The 18886-nt window shown below is 42.7% G+C and overlaps 1 protein-coding gene across 2 annotated transcripts; it reads right to left on the minus strand.

Moving 5' to 3' along the window:
• Window positions 1-9: 9 nt before the first annotated feature.
• Window positions 10-18481, minus strand: xylt2 (xylosyltransferase II). Of its 2 annotated transcripts, none has more exons than XM_084926372.1 (11): window positions 18310-18481; window positions 13606-14107; window positions 12686-12861; window positions 10902-11104; window positions 9710-9790; window positions 9148-9364; window positions 8583-8759; window positions 7653-7909; window positions 7370-7565; window positions 5506-5839; window positions 10-2555 (listed from the first exon to the last, which is right to left on the minus strand). In XM_084926372.1, exons 1-11 carry the CDS (start codon window positions 18439-18441, stop codon window positions 2236-2238), a joined length of 2595 nt encoding a protein of 864 aa, XP_084782498.1. In that variant the 5' UTR covers window positions 18442-18481; the 3' UTR covers window positions 10-2235. The 2 variants fall into 2 exon arrangements, with proteins under 2 accessions (XP_084782498.1, XP_084782497.1); XM_084926371.1 differs by having other exon boundaries at window positions 10-2558; window positions 18310-18480.
• Between the last annotated feature and the right edge of the window lie 405 nt (window positions 18482-18886).

Here is an 18886-nt window from a genome sequence, read left to right on the forward strand (position 1 = left end):
GGAAACATCTTAATTTTTTTGTTTTGTTTTATTTTATTGAGTCATCAGTCAGATCTGTCCTATGAGCTTTTTCCAGATAAGAGCTCTGGATGACTCACCAGCCGAGCTGCTGCATATCACAGCGGCACGGAGGGAGACCTCAACTTCCTACCCACCAAAAACAATAAAGGTCTGTATCAAATGACGCTGAACAGCTGGACAAATGTAACACGATTGGAGAGCAGCTCTAATAGTTTAGAGTGCTGAGAGATAAACAGACAACAAACATAATTCCTCCTAAACAGGATAGAAAAATAACATCTGTCACACCCATTCATCTGCTCCCTTATCCCAATAAAACTGGGGCTTCACTGAAGCAACTGTACTGATCGAGGTAAACAAGGTCACTTAAAACTCACACGGTGGCCAACTATTACTTAACACGTAACGTTGGAGTAAAAAAGAAATCAAACAAACCAAAGCACAGACATGGGTTTCACTATCATCTGAAAAGGCATTGATTGCACATCTGTGGAAGCTTTCATCCCGTAGTAAACAATTCAGCTTTGTGACATAAAGGCATCTTGGAGTCTCGATCACACTGAAACAAATGGACGATACACTCGTGACCACTCTGGGTCGGTGGACTCAAAAAGAAAAACAAAACAAACAAAAAAAGAAAACATACAAAATTCAAAAAGTTGAAATTAAATTCACCGTAACAAATTAAATGTGAACGTGTCGTGACAATACTGCATACAAACAGATACACGGCAGGTGTGTGATCTAAAAACCTTGCATTTAAGAGAACTTTGAGATTTTGGAGAACTGTGTAAGCTTGCTTACTCTGCAGAGAAAAGACTGACAACAAGTGACAGTCGTTAGTGTTATGGTGGGGTTATACGTCCTATACCTTGGTTGACACCTGGCACGGAGTAGCCAGGGTACAGACATGAGGGCCTTACAGGTCCCGACAGGTAAAACAGTATGAATTCTCTTCCATTGACGTTGTTGTTTAAAAAACAAACAAAAACAAACAAACAGCTGCGTTTCAGACGTAGAGTGTCTTGGCTTTTGCCCGCTTCTTTCTATTTCCAGCCTACATGCTGAGCTAACATATAAACAGAGTGGTTTCAATCCTCCCAGTGGGCCGAGAGTAATCTGAATATACGTTATTTTTACCCACATTTCCTTCAGCTCAGTAGAGTCGCTTTAGCAGAGTGGATAAGAAATCCTGACAGGTCAAACAGCGGAACTAAAAGTCCTGACTTAAGGTCCACCGTCTGTTGTTCTGGAGCTTTCATGCACACTTGCACATCCCTCCTTTTCAGTTAATGACGTATTACAAAGATGATCTCAGAGAAACTGTGAATGCATCCTCGCTATCTGCACCAGCAGTCTAGGCACTTCCTTAGACCAGACGTTTAGCTCAGAGCCTTTTTTTGCAACAACAGAAAATTTAACTCAATTTAGCAGCTAGTTCTGCGAATTAACAAACAAAATGTAAAAAAATGACACAAATAATATATTTAAAAAAAGCATAAGACTCCTAAGGATACACAAGAACCTCACTCTCTTTACTACTCTTCCTTCTCTGTGTTACAGTCCAAGTATTTTATGTGTCTGTGCAACAGGGAGTGGCAGTTTGTTCCTATTGTAAAAAAGAAAGAAAGAAATGACCTTAACCGTTACCTTCTAATCTTCACATTGTAACCTAGTGACCTCTGTGTAAAACCAAAGTCTTACAGTAAAGTGCACTTCATCTATCTGTTCCTTAATGCTTACATAATAATGCTTCAAAATAAGCACAATAACATGATTCACAGGTTTGATTCTCCCTCGAAAAGAAGACGGAGCACGGCACGGAGCCAGTTGATTCTACCGAAGCGCAGGAAAACTGTGCGCCTGAACACTTCTTAAAGAAACTCCGGCACAGACGGATCATGACTGCAAACCTGTGCGACAGCTTAAACAACACGTTACACCCGGCATCCATGTACCCATTCAGTAAGCAGTGCTACAAGTCTAGGCGCTTGCAGTTTCCTATGTGCAAATTTCCAGCAGTCATGCTCTTGTCTTTCAAGCCTGTATTACTGTGGCGCTGAGAAAGACGCGGCTCCTCGGTGGAGGAAGATTCCTTATCGTTGCTTATGTGCCCTTGAGCTCTTAGCCGACCTCGGAGACGTCCTGGTTCACACAGGTCTCCTAGCAGTCTCCGGTTTTCTCTGCACGTCTGCAGTCTCTCTTCTCTGAGGGCTACCTGATCCGCCCATCGCTTTTCACTGGGCCCATATCAGATTTAGGGTCTGGGGACAAGGAGCTCCAGGCAGTCTTGGAACAAGACCCCAAAGCTGGGCATGAGGAAGTCTGTGTTGCACACAAGTCGCCGATAACCCAGAAGGACTCAACAGAAGTGTCCACCCATGCATCAAGGGCCTGGCCCACCAACTGGGCATTACGCTGGGCCACCTGCATGGCAGGTTCTTGGGGAGGCAGTTTAAGCACTGAGCTCAGCTGCTGGAAGCTCTGCTCCAGGTACAAGTTCCCTGGAGGTCCTGCATGAAGCCAGCTGTCCTCTTCTAGAACAGAAGGAGAAAAAAAAAAATCAGAAGAAGATGACATGAGTTTCTGAAAAATCCACCAAAGTTTGCAGATTTTAATGATCAAGCACCACGCACTAATGTACGCCCAGGGACATTCTGCATGTTTTTATTCCCAATAAATCCAATGCAAAGATTAAGACTAACAATGAACACCATCAACTGTGCAGTCTGACATAGCCGATGCCATGTTTGCCCAGGTAGGCATGGTCATTGATTACAGCACACACCAGCATTGTAGTTTATTTACTGTAGCTGATGAAGCTTGTAGGCAACACCAAACTTCTGTGTGTGTGCGTGAGAGAGAGAGAGAGAGTAGTTTTGGGCACTTTGGGTGCGTCTACTTCTTAAAACCTTTATATTGCCTTTTTTTTCTCAAATAAAGCATGCTGGAAACAGAAATCAAAGGTGAAAATCAGACTTTAAGTTGATGTAATAATATTGGTTTAAAATAGTGGAAAGTAGAGAATCGGAGAATTTAATAGCCAACATTAGTTTCTTGCCGATATATCAGCATGGACTGGTATGATAAATGAGCATTAAAAAATAAATTAAATAAATAAAAGGGGCAGAAAAATACCCAATAAATAGCGTTATGAGTGCTGACATCGTTTACCTAAAAACACATATTTGAATATTAGGAAATTAGGTTTTAATAATGTGAAAACAAAACAAAAATATAATGTCCTGAAAAATACAGGGAGTGCAGAATTATTAGGCAAGTTGTATTTTTGAGGAATAATTTTATTATTGAACAACAACCATGTTCTCAATGAACCCAAAAAACTCATTAATATCAAAGCTGAATGTTTTTGGAAGTAGTTTGTAGTTTGTTTTTAGTTTTAGCTATTTTAGGGGGATATCTGTGTGTGCAGGTGACTATTACTGTGCATAATTATTAGGCAACTTAACAAAAAACAAATATATACCCATTTCAATCATTTATTTTTACCAGTGAAACCAATATAACATCTCCACATTCACAAATATACATTTCTGACATTCAAAAACAAAACAAAAACAAATCAGCGACCAATATAGCCACCTTTCTTTGCAAGGACACTCAAAAGCCTGCCATCCATGGATTCTGTCAGTGTTTTGATCTGTTCACCATCAACATTGCGTGCAGCAGCAACCACAGCCTCCCAGACACTGTTCAGAGAGGTGTACTGTTTTCCCTCCTTGTAAATCTCACATTTGATGATGGACCACAGGTTCTCAATGGGGTCCAGATCAGGTGAACAAGGAGGCCATGTCATTAGTTTTTCTTCTTTTATACCCTTTCTTGCCAGCCACGCTGTGGAGTAATTGGACGCGTGTGATGGAGCATTGTCCTGCATGAAAATCATGTTTTTCTTGAAGGATGCAGACTTCTTCCTGGACCACTGCTTGAAGAAGGTGTCTTCCAGAAACTGGCAGTAGGACTGGGAGTTGAGCTTGACTCCATCCTCAACCCGAAAAGGCCCCACAAGCTCATCTTTGATGATACCAGCCCAAACCAGTACTCCACCTCCACCTTGCTGGCGTCTGAGTCGGACTGGAGCTCTCTGCCCTTTACCAATCCAGCCACGGGCCCATCCATCTGGCCCATCAAGACTCACTCTCATTTCATCAGTCCATAAAACCTTAGAAAAATCAGTCTTGAGATATTTCTTGGCCCAGTCTTGACGTTTCAGCTTGTGTGTCTTGTTCAGTGGTGGTCGTCTTTCAGCCTTTCTTACCTTGGCCATGTCTCTGAGTATTGCACACCTTGTGCTTTTGGGCACTCCAGTGATGTTGCAGCTCTGAAATATGGCCAAACTGGTGGCAAGTGGCATCTTGGCAGCTGCACGCTTGACTTTTCTCAGTTCATGGGCAGTTATTTTGCGCCTTGGTCCACACGCTTCTTGCGACCCTGTTGACTATTTTGAATGAAACGCTTGATTGTTCGATGATCACGCTTCAGAAGCTTTGCAATTTTGAGACTGCTGCATCCCTCTGCAAGATATCTCACTATTTTTGACTTTTCTGAGCCTGTCAAGTCCTTCTTTTGACCCATTTTGCCAAAGGAAAGGAATTTGCCTAATAATTATGCACACCTGATATAAGGTGTTGATGTCATTAGACCACACCCCTTCTCATTACAGCGATGCACATCACCTAATATGCTTAATTGGTAGTAGGCTTTCGAGCCTAAACAGCTTGGAGTAAGACAACATGCATGCAGAGGATGATGTGGACAAAATACTCATTTGCCTAATAATTCTGCACTCCCTGTACTTTCAGCACAGCATGCTTTTTTGGTGACTGGCTTTATTCACCAATAGCAATCAGTATTAGAAAAGCTTCTGTCATTAAACCGGCATGCTCTCTTTTCCATAGAGTACTGATTGGGACAGCTATTTAAAAGTGGTACTGTAAAACTAGCAAGGCCTCCTTCTTGTCCATCATCTTCAGCTGCATCATCTTCCAATTGGGCCTCAGGGATTCTTAAGATGTTTGCGGACACAAACAAAAACTTGCTGTTACTGTTAACCATTTGCATTCACAAAAATTGACCTGAAAGGGTCAGACGAACTATAAAGAAGCAAAAATAAATGCATTCACCTGATACCCATCCACTTACATTTACCAATTACAGCAGACTGAACAACAGTATGGCTTTAACTTCTTCGTGAACCAAATGTGTGAAAGCCTGAAATGGTGTGTCACAAAATGTTGGAATGACATGACTGAACACATTTGAAGTTCAAGACTTTTAAAGGGCACGGAGACACCCTGTGACCGCGACAGACAGGACTGAACAAGTATTTAGGGAAAATGTAGTGCTTGACTGATTTGGTGTTTCATCATGTGATTCTGTCACAGAAAGCGAAATAAAGAATAACATCAGCCTTATCTTTTCAAATTAAAAATGAAAATAAAGAGCTATAAATACATGTCTCACCTTTGCGTAGTGGCTCCTTGTTATTAAAAGTTAATGGCATGACAAGGAAGTGAACTTCTGCCACACGCTCCCATTGTTTTAACACCCGTACCGTCCAGGTGCCCGGCCGCAGGGGGTGCTGCAGTGGCGGTTTGTAGTGTGTGTACTCTGCATCCAAATCCACTGTAATGTCATAAGATGCCGCCACCACCAAAGCCGGGTCGACCCACACAATAGTGGCGGTGAGATTCGGACCACGTGCCCACTTCTGGACTGCCAGAGGTTCATCCAAAGGGCCGATCACCCCACCGAAGTTACGGAAGATCCTCTCTTTGGGATCCCACTCTGTGCCGATCTTAGGATAACAAAAAAAGTCATTTTTTAAAAATATTTTAAAAAGTTTATGTGACATATGTTACGTCCCTCTGCAGCCCCTAATCATCTCAATGTTTTCAGCTGGTGCTAATTGGCCACACCTAGTCAGGTGTGGATAAAAGCATACCTTAGGCAAGCTTCCTGGGGGAGCTCACTTGCCTTTGCGGCACCAGCCATTTTAGCCAACCTGCTATGCATTTTAGGATTTAAAACCTCTTCTCACTAACACTCTGGTATTCATCTCCTTTTTTATGTTGCGGCTTTGAGCCGGGACGTAACATAAGTGGGGGCTCGTCCGGGATCTTTGGACATTTTTGTGGAGACTGAATATCAGTTTTTTGTATTGGTTTTAAGTGGGTGAGTGTTCGTTGTGATTGAGCTACGTCCCTTTAGTAAGTGTGTTTCAGCTGGGTGGCTGTGCTGCCCTTCCATCGAAGCACTTGTTTGTTGTTTTGCTTTGTTGTTTTAGTTTATTGTGTTTGGTGGTTATCCTGGGTGGGGGTATGCTTCAGAGCTTGGTAGGAGACTATATCTCTGGTCTGCTGCCTGCTCTCGAGTTCGCGTTTAAAGTTGCCTCGAGTCTGGTACACCACTGAAGATGACAGGTAAAGTTTTATTATTTTTTAGCATCTTAGGTTGGGAGTTGCGCATAGTAAATCAGTGGCAGCAAACTTGGCAGGAGGTTTGAGACCATTCAATAATTATGGTCTTGTGCCTGAGGCAGGTAGGCCGTTTTTAAGTTGGCATAATGTATGCTGTGTGTGCATATGTCAGTGTTGATGGATGCTAATGAGATCCTTGTGAGGTGAGTGTTTTGTGCTGTGACCTTTAGTGTTGTGGGGAATATGGCTACTTTTGTTGGATCACTTGTGAGTGTTGTTGGCCAGGTGATGGCAATAACACTGAGGGGTGCTGAGCAACCCTTGATGTGATCGTTGTGTGGCCATAGCTCTCCGTTTTGTGGGTGGTCACTAGTATGCTTGCTTTACTGAACCTTGTGGATTAAAGCCTTATGTTACGACCCAGCTCAAAGCCGCAACATAAAAAAGGAGATGAATACCAGAGTGTTAGTGCGAAGAGGTTTTAAATCCTAAAATGCATAGCAGGTTGGCTAAAACGGTTGGTGTCACCAAGGCAAAGGCAAGTGAGCCTCCCCAGGAAGCTTGCCTAAGGTATGCTTTTATCCACACCTGACTAGGTGTGGCCGATTGGCACCAGCTGAAAACATTGAGATGATTAGGGGCTGCAGAGGGACGTAACACATAATACAACAACACTGACAACACTACAAAAGAGACCCACTCCTTTCTGTTTGAAGAAGGTGAGTGAATATTCATTTCTTCCAGTATTAACGTACTTTTTGTTAAACTAATTAAACTTCAGTTTAGCTTTTGTCAGATCACGCCTGATACAGCCACCCTAATTTTTAGATATCAGCTAGAAAATCTTCCTCATGTTGCAGTTGTCTTGATCTTGAAAGTTTGTACAAAAAAACCTAAAGAGTGCTTACTTCCAGATTCTTGAGCCTTTCAAATTCTTTAAGGTTCTTCTCAAGGACGAGTGTAGCCTGAGGCACTGCCCACATCTCCAAAGTCTCCCTGGCCTTTGACTCCACTGCCTGGACTTCTTGGCGAACCAGGTACCCTTGGAAACGGTCATCATAAAAGTATACATGCACAGATAGAGGGAAGCCTACTGGTTCAAACCTGGGAGAAAAAAATAGATAAATTAAAAAAATAGCTTATGTGCTGTGTTAGTGACAATAACAAAGCAAAGCAGAACAGACTCTCCACCTGCAGGCCTCCACGTTGCTCTGAGCAGTCACCAAACTCTTCAGGCCCAGGCGAAAGAATGACAAGTACGCTGTGAGAGCCATGTCACTGAGAGAGCCCACGCTGTCCAGCTGTTCAAACAGGCTCTCCCAATATGCCTTGATAGCAACAGTCCCTGGAGCATACTGGCCATACAGGTGAGTGTCCAGGATGTCTATGGCCTCCTGGTTCACCGAGGACTCAAACTTGCGGGCAAAGAATGTTGGACGGGTCAGTTGCTGTGGATGAGGAAGAGAAAATAGCAAAAACATATTTGACAAAGAATTAGAATTTAGTTAAAGTCAGTTTGATTTAGCATTAAATAAAGCCCTTCTTCTGTAAAGTATCTGCAGCTCTGCCCTTGTGCTTTTTCAAAACCACCGGACTCTGTTGACAAAAACAGTGATTTCCCATCTTACAGAAACAGGGCTCATTAGTCTACTCTGTGTGCCTTTCCTTGCTTGCAGTCAGAACTAACCGCAAAGAACTCCAGGAGCCAGAAAGTAATACAAACTAACTGAGGGAACAATTTCCATTCATGTTTTTGTCATTAGAATCATTTCCTTGTTTGACATGGCTTTGCCTGTTGGCAGAGAAAATCATCTAAACACACCATTACTCATATGCAATTCTTTTAGGTGGCTAAAATGTGTTTTGTCATCAACTGAAGATAATATACTGACTGTGAATCAGAACCTCACAGATCCCCACTTCAAAGACAAGAGACTATCACTGAATGAAAACATTTTACCAAGTGAAACAATTAATCAGAAAGAAATACTTAATGTTTTTAAATATAACCTAGTACTAGCAAAGTGTACCTAACAAAGTGGCCACTAGGTGTATATGGCTTCTGTCTATATCACTCAGCCCTGTTTTTTGTTTTAAAGTGGCATCCTCTGTTGAACTCACCTGGATTCGAACGAGGTCTTGTGGTTTAAAATCGTTGGGAGAGCAGCCACACCAGTCAACAATGTGCTTGTACTGACATTTACAGCCCAGCTTACGGTTCCAGTTGGTGACGCGCAGGTTATTGTCCACCAGGGTGTCACACATGAGACTGTTCCCGAGCACTGTGTGGAAGAAAGACTGGGAAGAAAGGGTAGGAGTAGGTACGTTATTTCTTCACTGTGTGAGAAAACGGAGTGTGGCCAAGTGTTGTGTCTAAATTAAGCTTGTGTAAACCATCAAATATACGTATAAACTGTTTCTAACCACAGTCAAAATTACAAAAAGGTCACAGCTCTATAGCGGTGAACAGACAACTCTTCTGAGACCAAACTACACAGATAAAATATAGCGAAGCCTCCTCTCATCTTGCACTTCTGCTGCACGCTGTGCCAGAAAGCTTAAAGTATTACATTATCTCTGCTGCTAGGCTCTTCTGACTTGGCAGGGGACGACGAGCCTGAGACAGGCTTGTATATTAAACTGTCTCAACAACGGGAGATAACCAGACTGCCTACAGCTCGCTTACCTCAGCAGGAAGCAGAGCGTAGGAATAGAACTGCTTCAGCCCCGACACAAGCTCGTCCTGGGAGTTGATGACGTACTCCACAAAACGGCGGGTGAGTGCAAACCAATCGGAGCCGCCTGAGACCTCCAGGCCTTCGGGGATGTTGCGCTCGCCTAGACGCCACATGTGGTTGTCACACTCGTGGAAGAGACGGTCAAGGCCCTGCTTCTTAATAAACCTGGAACAGAGGACACAGCTGAAAATGATGGGTGGAAGAGACACGGGTGAAGGTATTTGCACCATTCATCGCAGTAAATGATAAAGAACTGTAACACTGCATTAAATAATGTATCTGACAGAGCTCTTTGCTCCCCAGCTCACCTGTATCTGCAGCAATATTTACATACACTTCTATTTGCTGAGAATTTATAGAGCAACTTTTTGTGATTTCATTCATTAACATTGTTCAGTTACAGTTTTTCTGTAGTATTAAAAGGTGTGTAAAATTTAACTTATAATAAGTCAAAATGCCATCCTGATGTCAGTATTTGCAGACTGTGCTGCCTTTATGTAGCAAACTCACCGGGCATTCTCTCTCCCGTGGGACTTGAGAAAGTTCTTATCTCTGTGCAGCGACAGGAAAGCCACCAGTTCATCATTGGTCCTGCAGGAGGGCATTATGGTGAGAATTGAAAGGAGGAAGGGTTATGTTGAAGCAGGAGACCAAAAAAAGGGCCATCTACAGGGTTCTTTGGACTGTTATGAGTATTGTGCTAGCTGAAATAAACTACTCTGGACACACTACAGAAAACATTGTCTTTCTGTGTGTATCCAAGCAAGCCTTTTCCCCTTGAGATGGTTCAGGTGGACTAACAGCTGCTTTGTTAGGGGTTCAAAGCTGCCCCAGAAACAAGCCAGCCAAAACTGATTCATGCCCAAAATAATTCATTTGAAGCTGCCACTAGATTCTCTTATCTGCCAACTGTTAAGTTTCTTTGTAAAGTTGCTGTAAAAAGCACCGTAATTGTAGGTGCAGTTTTGCAAAAGGGAAAGAGGCATTCAAAAATAATGAAAAATGGCTCAAGATACAAACTTTGAGGGAATACAACAAACACAAAGTAGGTTGAAGAGGTAGTGCACACTAAAATGTTTTTTTTAAGCTCTAAAATAAACTTCACTGTGACAAATAGAGTGAACATAGCTCAAGACACCCTCTTCTGTTTGGGATTATGAAAGATAAGTGGTGTAACCAGCTGTTAAGTTTCTTTTGTTTTAACATGGCGGTTCAATGATTTTGACAGGAGCAGAAGCAACACCATGCTGCAATGTTTCACTACACACCCACACATGTCTCAGCACTGCTTTTGATGGCAGGACACTGAACTGATAGCAAGAGGGCGAGAGAGAGTCAAAGACAGCTTTGGGCATTACTAGGGCTTCAGGTAAAAGCTTGAATTTATACAGTTTATGACCATCCTGATCTCCCGTGACCCTCTGTGGCAGAGGTTCATTGACAATCTGTCTAATCCTCTTTTTTTCACTTAGCCTGAGATTCACTGAGCAACTCCTGCCTCACATATCTATGTCCCCTCTTCAGTAACCCATCTAAACTCAAAGCATCTTTTTTTAATCTTGCACTGCATGGATTTAGGCTCAAATGTGGGAGTGAATGTACACCTTAGGTAAAGTGCAACAAACATATTTAACATTTTCTGCCATGATCTAACAGCAAAGATTAGCTGTTGAGTTTATTTCTGTGTATATGTGTGACCAACCTAGTTGGAAAGTCTGTGGCACTGAGATTGATGAAAAAATCCCACTTCCAGTCCAGCATGGAGAGCAGATCCTGCATGCTGCGTAGGTAGGCTTTGAGAAGGCTGGCTCCTCCCCAGATGGTGACCATGCGCCATGGCGTGGCTCTCACATTTGGGTACTGCTGGGCTATCTGCAGGACCTCCCGATGCATGTAGCCAGACCGCTGTCAGAGTTTTAAAACCAAAAGTCAGTTAAAGAGTTAAATGAGAGGCTGCTTCTGAAACAAAAGCATAATCTACTTTTAGCTTTGTTCTCACAGAGCTGCAGCTGCCACTGTGCCAAGACCATCACACAAAACTGGCTCGTGTTGAAAGAGAATTTGATCTGAGAAGAACAACAGCCACATGGTGCTCTGTGCTGAGGGTCATAATGACGATAGAGGAAGAATCAAAATTAGTTTCTGTTGCTGGCTGTTCCTCCTTTAGGTGACTGCAGGTGAGACAAAAATAAATGAACTGAGCTTAAAAGATAGTCTGGAACAAACCACAGTGCGGGGATTAAAGGAAGAAATAGAGGCTGCTGAGCTGCCAAGCTTTATGCAGCGGTATTAAAAATTGAGTGAGTGAACATGTGACCACTGCAAGTGTCTGAAATATGCAAGAAACCAACAATAGAATATAATTCAGAAGTGCTTTAGCCATGATATAGATATATTACAATATATATTAGCAATAATATAGATATGTAAGTATATTACAGAAATGGGTCTATTACGGTATGTAATATGTACACGGTATGAAGTATGTTATGAATATGCTATAAGTATGTACAGGCTGTACAACTGAAGGTTCAACAATTATTTTTATTATTTCTACTTGGAACTTAAATTGATTAATTATAACCTAATTAACAAGGAGCCTGTTCACAAATAAGGAGAGCTAATAAACGTTGTGAAGCAATAAATGGGCAGTTTAGGGAGACACAGACACTTCGAAAGTGACTGTTTGGGGACACAAAGTCCAATTGTGTTTAGCAAAGCATGAACAAAGGGTATAGATTCTGTCTTGTATATTTAAAAGAGGACAAAAAGATTGTATAGTATGAAAAGGGTATACTGTTTTTTTTGCAGAAATTAGAAAATAGGAGAACGAATGGTAAAAGAGTAGTCTGAACTCAGTGCTCGCCTTTAAACAGGAGAAGAAGAGGACAGGATAAGAGGGAGCAGAGCAGTTGGCAGACATTTTCTAGGACAAACCTGACCTCATCTCTCAAACAGGCTTTTGCCTCTGAGATGGATGAGGTTAGGCAAGCAAAGTATCTAAGACTGTGTCTGTGGTGTGATTGTCCTACTGACGTCTTATCCATCATTGCCTCCGGTGAGCTGCTCTGCCGTCCCTTGGCAGCAGAACAGAGCAACTCCCTACGTCTCCGCAACCTTTCCGGCAACACAGGTGCACTGAGAACAGGCACCTGTTTCTCTGCTGTCTCTGCTCAACACACCTGAGGTCCCTGCCTCAGTACCAGCCGTGCATTTGTCTTTTGCCTTCTGGCTGCACATGACAGCAGACCTTTCCTCCACTAAATCCAGCCCCTAAGAATAACCACACTTTGCTCTATCCAGGCTAATCCCCTTTACTACACTGTGAGACCCGTGGGATAAATTTAACCTTCATAATGCAAGAAGATCTAACTGGGAAAAGCATCTGTGAGTGCACCAAACACATACTGTTTAATATAATATTTAAGCACCAAAAAAAAAATACTGTCTAAAGAGACTGCATGGCAGTTGAAGCTCTGTAATTACCTTATCCACATGGATGTAGTAATAGTGGTCACGGTGATAAATGGCTTTGATGAGACGTTTGAGCTGCCGTACAGCACGGCCGTGGACCATCAGAACAAAAGCCACCCTGACGGGGTTCTCCACTTCGGATAGGCTGTCTTCCAGCTCACCAACAGCCTGAACTGGGTGTGACACACCTGTCCCAACAGGACAGACAAATATAACAGACTCAGTAGGCTTGGGGGCACCTCTAAACTAGCTGTTTAACAGGCACTATTAATGGATTGAAAGAGATTTAATTTTAACATGTTACATCTCTGAAGTATTCAAAATCTAAAATGGTTTTCTTTTACTTTCCTTTTTGACAAAGCGTCCAACTCAGCAACACTGCAAGCTGCATTTACAGTAATGGCACAACTGAGCCAGAGGCGTGGGTTGAGTCTTTTGGCCCAGTGCAACCCCTGCATTATACTGCAGTTGCAAACAAGTTCCCTAAATGTGGCTATATAATCAGAGACATTTGCCGATCTATAATGTATAACCCTAAAACTAAGCATAGCAATGGGCAAAAGATGGAAAAACTCTTCTGAGTTAAGGACATGAAACAGCTATTTGTTGCTGTTTATCATAGTGGGTCAAATCTTTTTGTTTTTAGTATTTGAATTTAGTACATTTTTAATTATGTACCAAAGAAAACTAACAGCTACAACATTGTTAGACTGAAAAATAACAAAATCTATAAAACAAAATTATCCTATAACTGTCAAGGAAATTTGGCAACGAAGAATGTCTAGACTGAAAATGCACTGGTGAGTTTAAAAATTACAGTAAATGTCAAAAAGTGTCATTTTGTTCATTTTTTACATTCATCTCCTTTCACGTTGAAGTTTGTAGACTACAAGCGATTATAAATACTCATGCAAACTTTAGCGGGTTCTCACCAAGCTGAGGGCAGAACTGAGGGAGTGACTCTGGCATGAGCTGCCCGGCCTGATGCTGGCACACAATGTTGGCGATCTCCTGTCTGCACTGCTGTGACGCGGCGCGGTGCAGAGCAGACAGCGCATCCTTTCCTATGATATCACATTTAGGCACAAAGTCACTGTTGGGGGCTTGGTGCGCCCCGTCCACGCTGCCTGGCTCTCCTGGTATGGCAGCAGCAGGTAACTTGCCTGCCCCGTCTGGGCCGCTGCGGATCTCGCTAAGGTTACGGCTGCTGGAGAGATCGTGGGGGACTACACCATCTACTCCAACCCCTGTCATTCCCCGTTCCTGGGGGGTCTTCAGCCTGATGTTGGGCTTCCCTCCACGGCGGCTGCTCCCTCTCCTCAGTGCACTAGCACCATTGCTTCCCTTGTTTCTCCCCGACAATGAATTCTGTGCGTTGTCTTTCTTGGGGTCCTGGTTGTCGTGGTCAGGCAGCTTAGACTGTCTTAGTTTTCTCTGAGGAAAGAGAGAGAGCAGAGACATGAGACATATTTTAAATCCTGCTCTGTTGCCAGTCATTCCATAAGAATATCTTGGACAACCACTACTGGGAGGAGGCGTTATTTCTTTGGAGTCATAATGAATCATAATGAATCCACAGAAATGACACATAAGGTAAACAAAGACCTCGACTAGGGCAGCAGTAGACGGAGCCCCAGAGGGAAGGATGTGTTTACTTGCTTTTGTTTTTTTCATTCTGCTGATCTGGGTTATTTTTAGCTGAGCCTCTGCCTTTTTATGGAGCTAATCTGCAAAAAGTGGACAGTCACACATGATTCCAGTGATTCACTGTACCGACCTGAGTTTCCTCCCTCTGGCCAAAATCACAGGCAGGAAAAATGCACACACATGCAAGTAGGTCACATGTTTACAGCCCCTTCATACACACATTAAGAAGTGACAATTTGGCAAATTTACAGAGCTCAGGGGGATTTTGTGACAAATTAACAACAATATTCTATCATTTTAGTTTATTATAAAAAAAATCTGTAAAGCACTAACTTTAATAGTGTTTGACTGTAACCTCTTAAAAATCAAACCAAGGCTTGTGAGCTTCCTTAAAATGTCAAGATAAGACCTTCTTATAAATGCTTTGACATAAAATCAGTGAAGTGTCCCACTGCTGCAGTCTCTGGCCGTAAAATCTCTAAATGTTAAGTCCACCCAGTGTTTGTCATATAGTTATACTTTTGTGAAAATGTCAACATAAAAGGGAAAGATCAGCTTGGGGGCAGGTGCAGAGCTGCCCGTTTTCCCCAGCAGGAAAATTATGTAAACACTAATGAAAGCTAGAAAGGTCTCTTTCCTCAAGTGCAAAAAACAAAACAAAAGAATGCATCATAGAGAATAGTGTGTTATCATCTAAACTGATGTTGTATCAAAATGAAAGAGGACCCAGTTTAAGTTTTACATCTAAGGCTCGGTTTCAAAGCTTGGAGTGAATCAGTCTCACTGGAGTAGAAATCACACCTCAAAAAATAAAGGCAGAGGACTTTTTTGGAGGGAAACACACACACGCACACAGTTTAAGCCCTTTTAAATCTTCTAGCCAAATAACATCATAGTTTTGGCACACTAAATTACTGGTTCATATAAAAAGTCCCTTCAAAATATTCATTTGGAGAAGAGAAAGAAGAAGAGCGAGTGGGCTGAGAGTGTTCTGCCTCTGTCAGAAGTTATGGTAAAACGTGGGCCCGCTCATTCGCCTCACACCGCTGGCACCCCGACAGCCCAGAGATTGTGGGAACAGAAGATGGACCGGGCCTGTGCGGTGGGACGAGGAGCCAGATAATACATGGCCAACACACCAGCTGCCAACCAATAAAGCAAAGTCAGCTACTGGCTGCCAACTGCAGTCTCAAATCCAATACAGTAAGAGGGATTGTGAAGTAAACTTACACAGCAGTCAGTGCAATGCAAACCTACTGGAAGATGCTTATATGCATTTAAGGAACCTTGCCATCTTTCTGAGAAATTATGACGCCATACATGTCAACTCATCAAGAAAGCTTTGCTTCCTTTAATCGGTGTAAGAGTGGGTGCTTTAGTAACGTCTTTGTGTCAATTTCACAACACTCAAAGGCCAAACTAAACACAACCTCAGCTTCTGTGGAAGTGCTGGGAGGAAATCTGTGGTCTGACCAGCTGCACGACACTAACTCAGAATAGGCCTTAGAGAGTGACTACCAATGTTGCCTTACTTAACAAAGATTTATCCTTTTTTTGCCATTTCTGACCTTTTCATAAACCAAATTGTATTTGATGCAAAACGCCGCAGCTGCAAAATGTGGCATTAATACTATGTAAAAATGCCAACAAAAACTTTTTGTTCTGAAAATCTAATTCCTGTAAAATTCAATTTTTAAAAAAAGAATAATAAAAACATTAGTGGGATGATAACAACAAGCATGATTGCCAGCAAACATTCATAAGAAAGCTCCTTAGTTTTCAGCTGCCAGCTGACATGTTTTTGTGCAGAAAGCCAAGCACGCAGCACGGGCTAACATTTCAATTTTCCTTATCACTTGTGTTCACAGCTTTTAATTAACGCCATCATGTCAAAAAAATTTATTGATTCAAAGGCAAGCCAGGCAGCCTCTTTACTTTCCAATTAAAGTCGAGTGAAACCATATCAGCGTTGCCATCTGCTGAAGCGTGAAGCTGCAGCAGCAGCAGCGAGCACTTGGCTCTGCAGGAGAACCCGGGCGTGCAGAGGGTGATACGAGGATGACAAGCGCCATGTCTTCTTCTGTCCTCGCAATCCTTTCGCTCTTCTGCCCAAGGGATTTAATATAACGCATGTGACCGTGTTCACACATGCACTGCCAGACGCTGATTACAGCAGATGCAAGATAAGGCAGAGATCGCTGAGCACGGGGAGACCGTTCAGAGGTGAAGTGATGATTAATGCGCACGCTCAAGTCAGAAATTTGATTCTGCATCTGCGAGAGTGCAAACATGCAGAGACCAAATGCTGACATTTGCATAGATGTCTGCCAACATAGCTGCATATAGAGCTGACATTTGTGCTGAGTGGTAGTGCCACATCTTCAGGGCCCAAAGATTAAAAACAGTCAATAAATAAATCTGATTAACAGTGAAGCAAACAACCAGTGCAGCTCTTTTCCCATCCACCTGCACACCTTTTAACTTTAAGACCATTATGCTTTCACCTGAGACACTCAACAGCAACCCCAAGGTGCAGTTGAGCTTCTATAAAGTAGTGTGCACTTCTGCTCATTTAGAAACACAGAAGAGCTGCATTTAAACACAGAAACCACAGCCCTGCAGACATTTCTCTTATCTTTGCTGAGGCATGTTTAAGCATGAATACAACTGATGAAACAGCAAACAGAAACAGGTGATGAAACCCGGAGCCTCTCTCAAAATCACTTCAGCAAGAAAAGTTGACTCACTTGCTGCATTTAAAGGAAATGATTGATTTATTTAGTCTAGCATCACCATCTGACCGATTAGCTCATGGTTTAAACTGAAGTGGTCAGCAGCAAATCATTTCCTTGGCAAACAGAGGCTACTGTCCGCAGAGTAATGACCCATCTTTTTCCCTTTCTCTGAAGGAACAGCCAAACATCTTTCCCTCCCCTCCCACTCGGCCACTGTTACATCTGTTGCCTGCCTTAAACCTTGCCAGGCACAGAACTTCAGCCTATCCATATTGGAAAAAATTACACAACCACATTGCTTGATACATCACAATAGTGAGCTGGCAGGGCTCCCACCTCAGTTTTCAGTGTGCATTCCTGTGGCTCCATCATCACTGGTGTGCCTCAAAAAATGAGTCCTGTACACGCATGGTTCACCTATCTATGTTAACAGCTCAGGTTACCTGACTTAGAGGGAGAACTGGAACAGAAACTGCCTCAAGGTAGCGCACTCCAGGTGTGCCAGGGAGACCCAGGGAGAAAATTCCCACACAAGACTTGGCTACTGTCGAAGAAACGGTTTCAGTGGTATGTAGGAGAGGCAGCTCTCTGCTGAACTTTTCTCTTGCATATATACTCCCCTGTATGTTTTGGTATGACTCAAAGCTAATTGAAAGTCACAGAACAGCCACAAGCACATCACAATCCACAGGTTGATATAAATAAGTAGGAAACATAAAACAAAAGAGATCCAAGTCATCCTGGAACTACTACATGAAGGTGTTTGGGATCAATGAATCACCAGTCTGTTCTCATGCTCCCTCAAACTTACATTACTTCATAGCATACTATTCGTCTTAGATATTCCCCTCCGTCTGTTTTTCATCACATTTTAACAACGCCATGGTTTCCAAAAGAAATAAACATGAGCGGTGGTACCCAAGCTCACCGCTGTTCCTTAAACAAGTTAACTACCACTTAACTACTCCTCTGGTTTCATGGCTGTGACAGTCTAGCAACGAATACTTTCTCACCAGGTAGTGTGGTCAATGAGAGACTGAGGAACAGACAGACACGCAGGCAGGTAGGTAGGTAGGAGGGCTGGACAGGGCTGGTCCGTTGTGCTGAAATGTTTGGGAGCAGCGCTCTTCCCCAACTGCTAACAGCTAACATCAGCTATAACTCACAGGGGGCTAAGTGCTAACGGCTAGCTCTACAATTAAACCAAAGCGAATAGCTGTCACGCCAAATACACCCGGAGGATCGGTTCCTCACCTCTGCCTCGCCTTCTTCCAGACTTCTCAGACTCCATACCACAAGCCCTTGAATCAGGAGGATAGTTAATGCGGCGGCAATCGCTAGTTTATATCGTCGGAGCAGCTTCTGCACTCGAACGCTGGCCACCATTTTTCCGACTCCGGTTGACTGGGAGCGCGTGCAGGGCTCATTCTGAGCGGCGCGCCCACGCGGGGTCGCTCAACATCCCGGTTTGCTGGAAAAAGTTATAAAGACGATTAGAACTGCTTATAATAATAATTATTATTTATTTATTTGACTGTATTTTATAGCGTTCACTCACATTAGTTTTTTATATTTCCAATGGCCTGAAACAAAAATAAATAAGTAAGCGTTCTTTTTTAATTCATTTATATTTTTCTTATTTCTTCAACATCAGTGTAATGGTATCAGAAACAAAATAAAAGAATAAATAAAAATAGGCATTATATTTTCCTTCAACTTCCAGGTACAGACATAACATGACACTGACAGGTGACATATTAAAGGAAAATCTAACATACACTACACTTCATAGCATCTTCAGTTAGCATTGAGATTCAAGTTTCAGGAGGTC

The sequence above is a fragment of the Perissodus microlepis genome, chromosome 4 (assembly GCF_051167445.1).
Source record: "Perissodus microlepis isolate ML-2025 ecotype Zambia chromosome 4, ASM5116744v1, whole genome shotgun sequence".
Lineage (NCBI taxonomy): Eukaryota > Metazoa > Chordata > Actinopteri > Cichliformes > Cichlidae > Perissodus > Perissodus microlepis.

Coding starts and splice junctions, on each gene's coding strand:
- xylt2 (XM_084926371.1), bottom strand. CDS start 18,441: ATGGTGGCCAGCGTTCGAGTGCAGAAGCTGCTCCGACGATATAAACTA. Junction 14,108..18,309: donor TGGAAGAAGGCGAGGCAGAG/GTGAGGAACCGA, acceptor CTCTTTCCTCAG/AGAAAACTAAGACAGTCTAA. Junction 9,791..10,901: donor GCCACAGACTTTCCAACTAG/GTTGGTCACACA, acceptor GCCCTCCTGCAG/GACCAATGATGAACTGGTGG.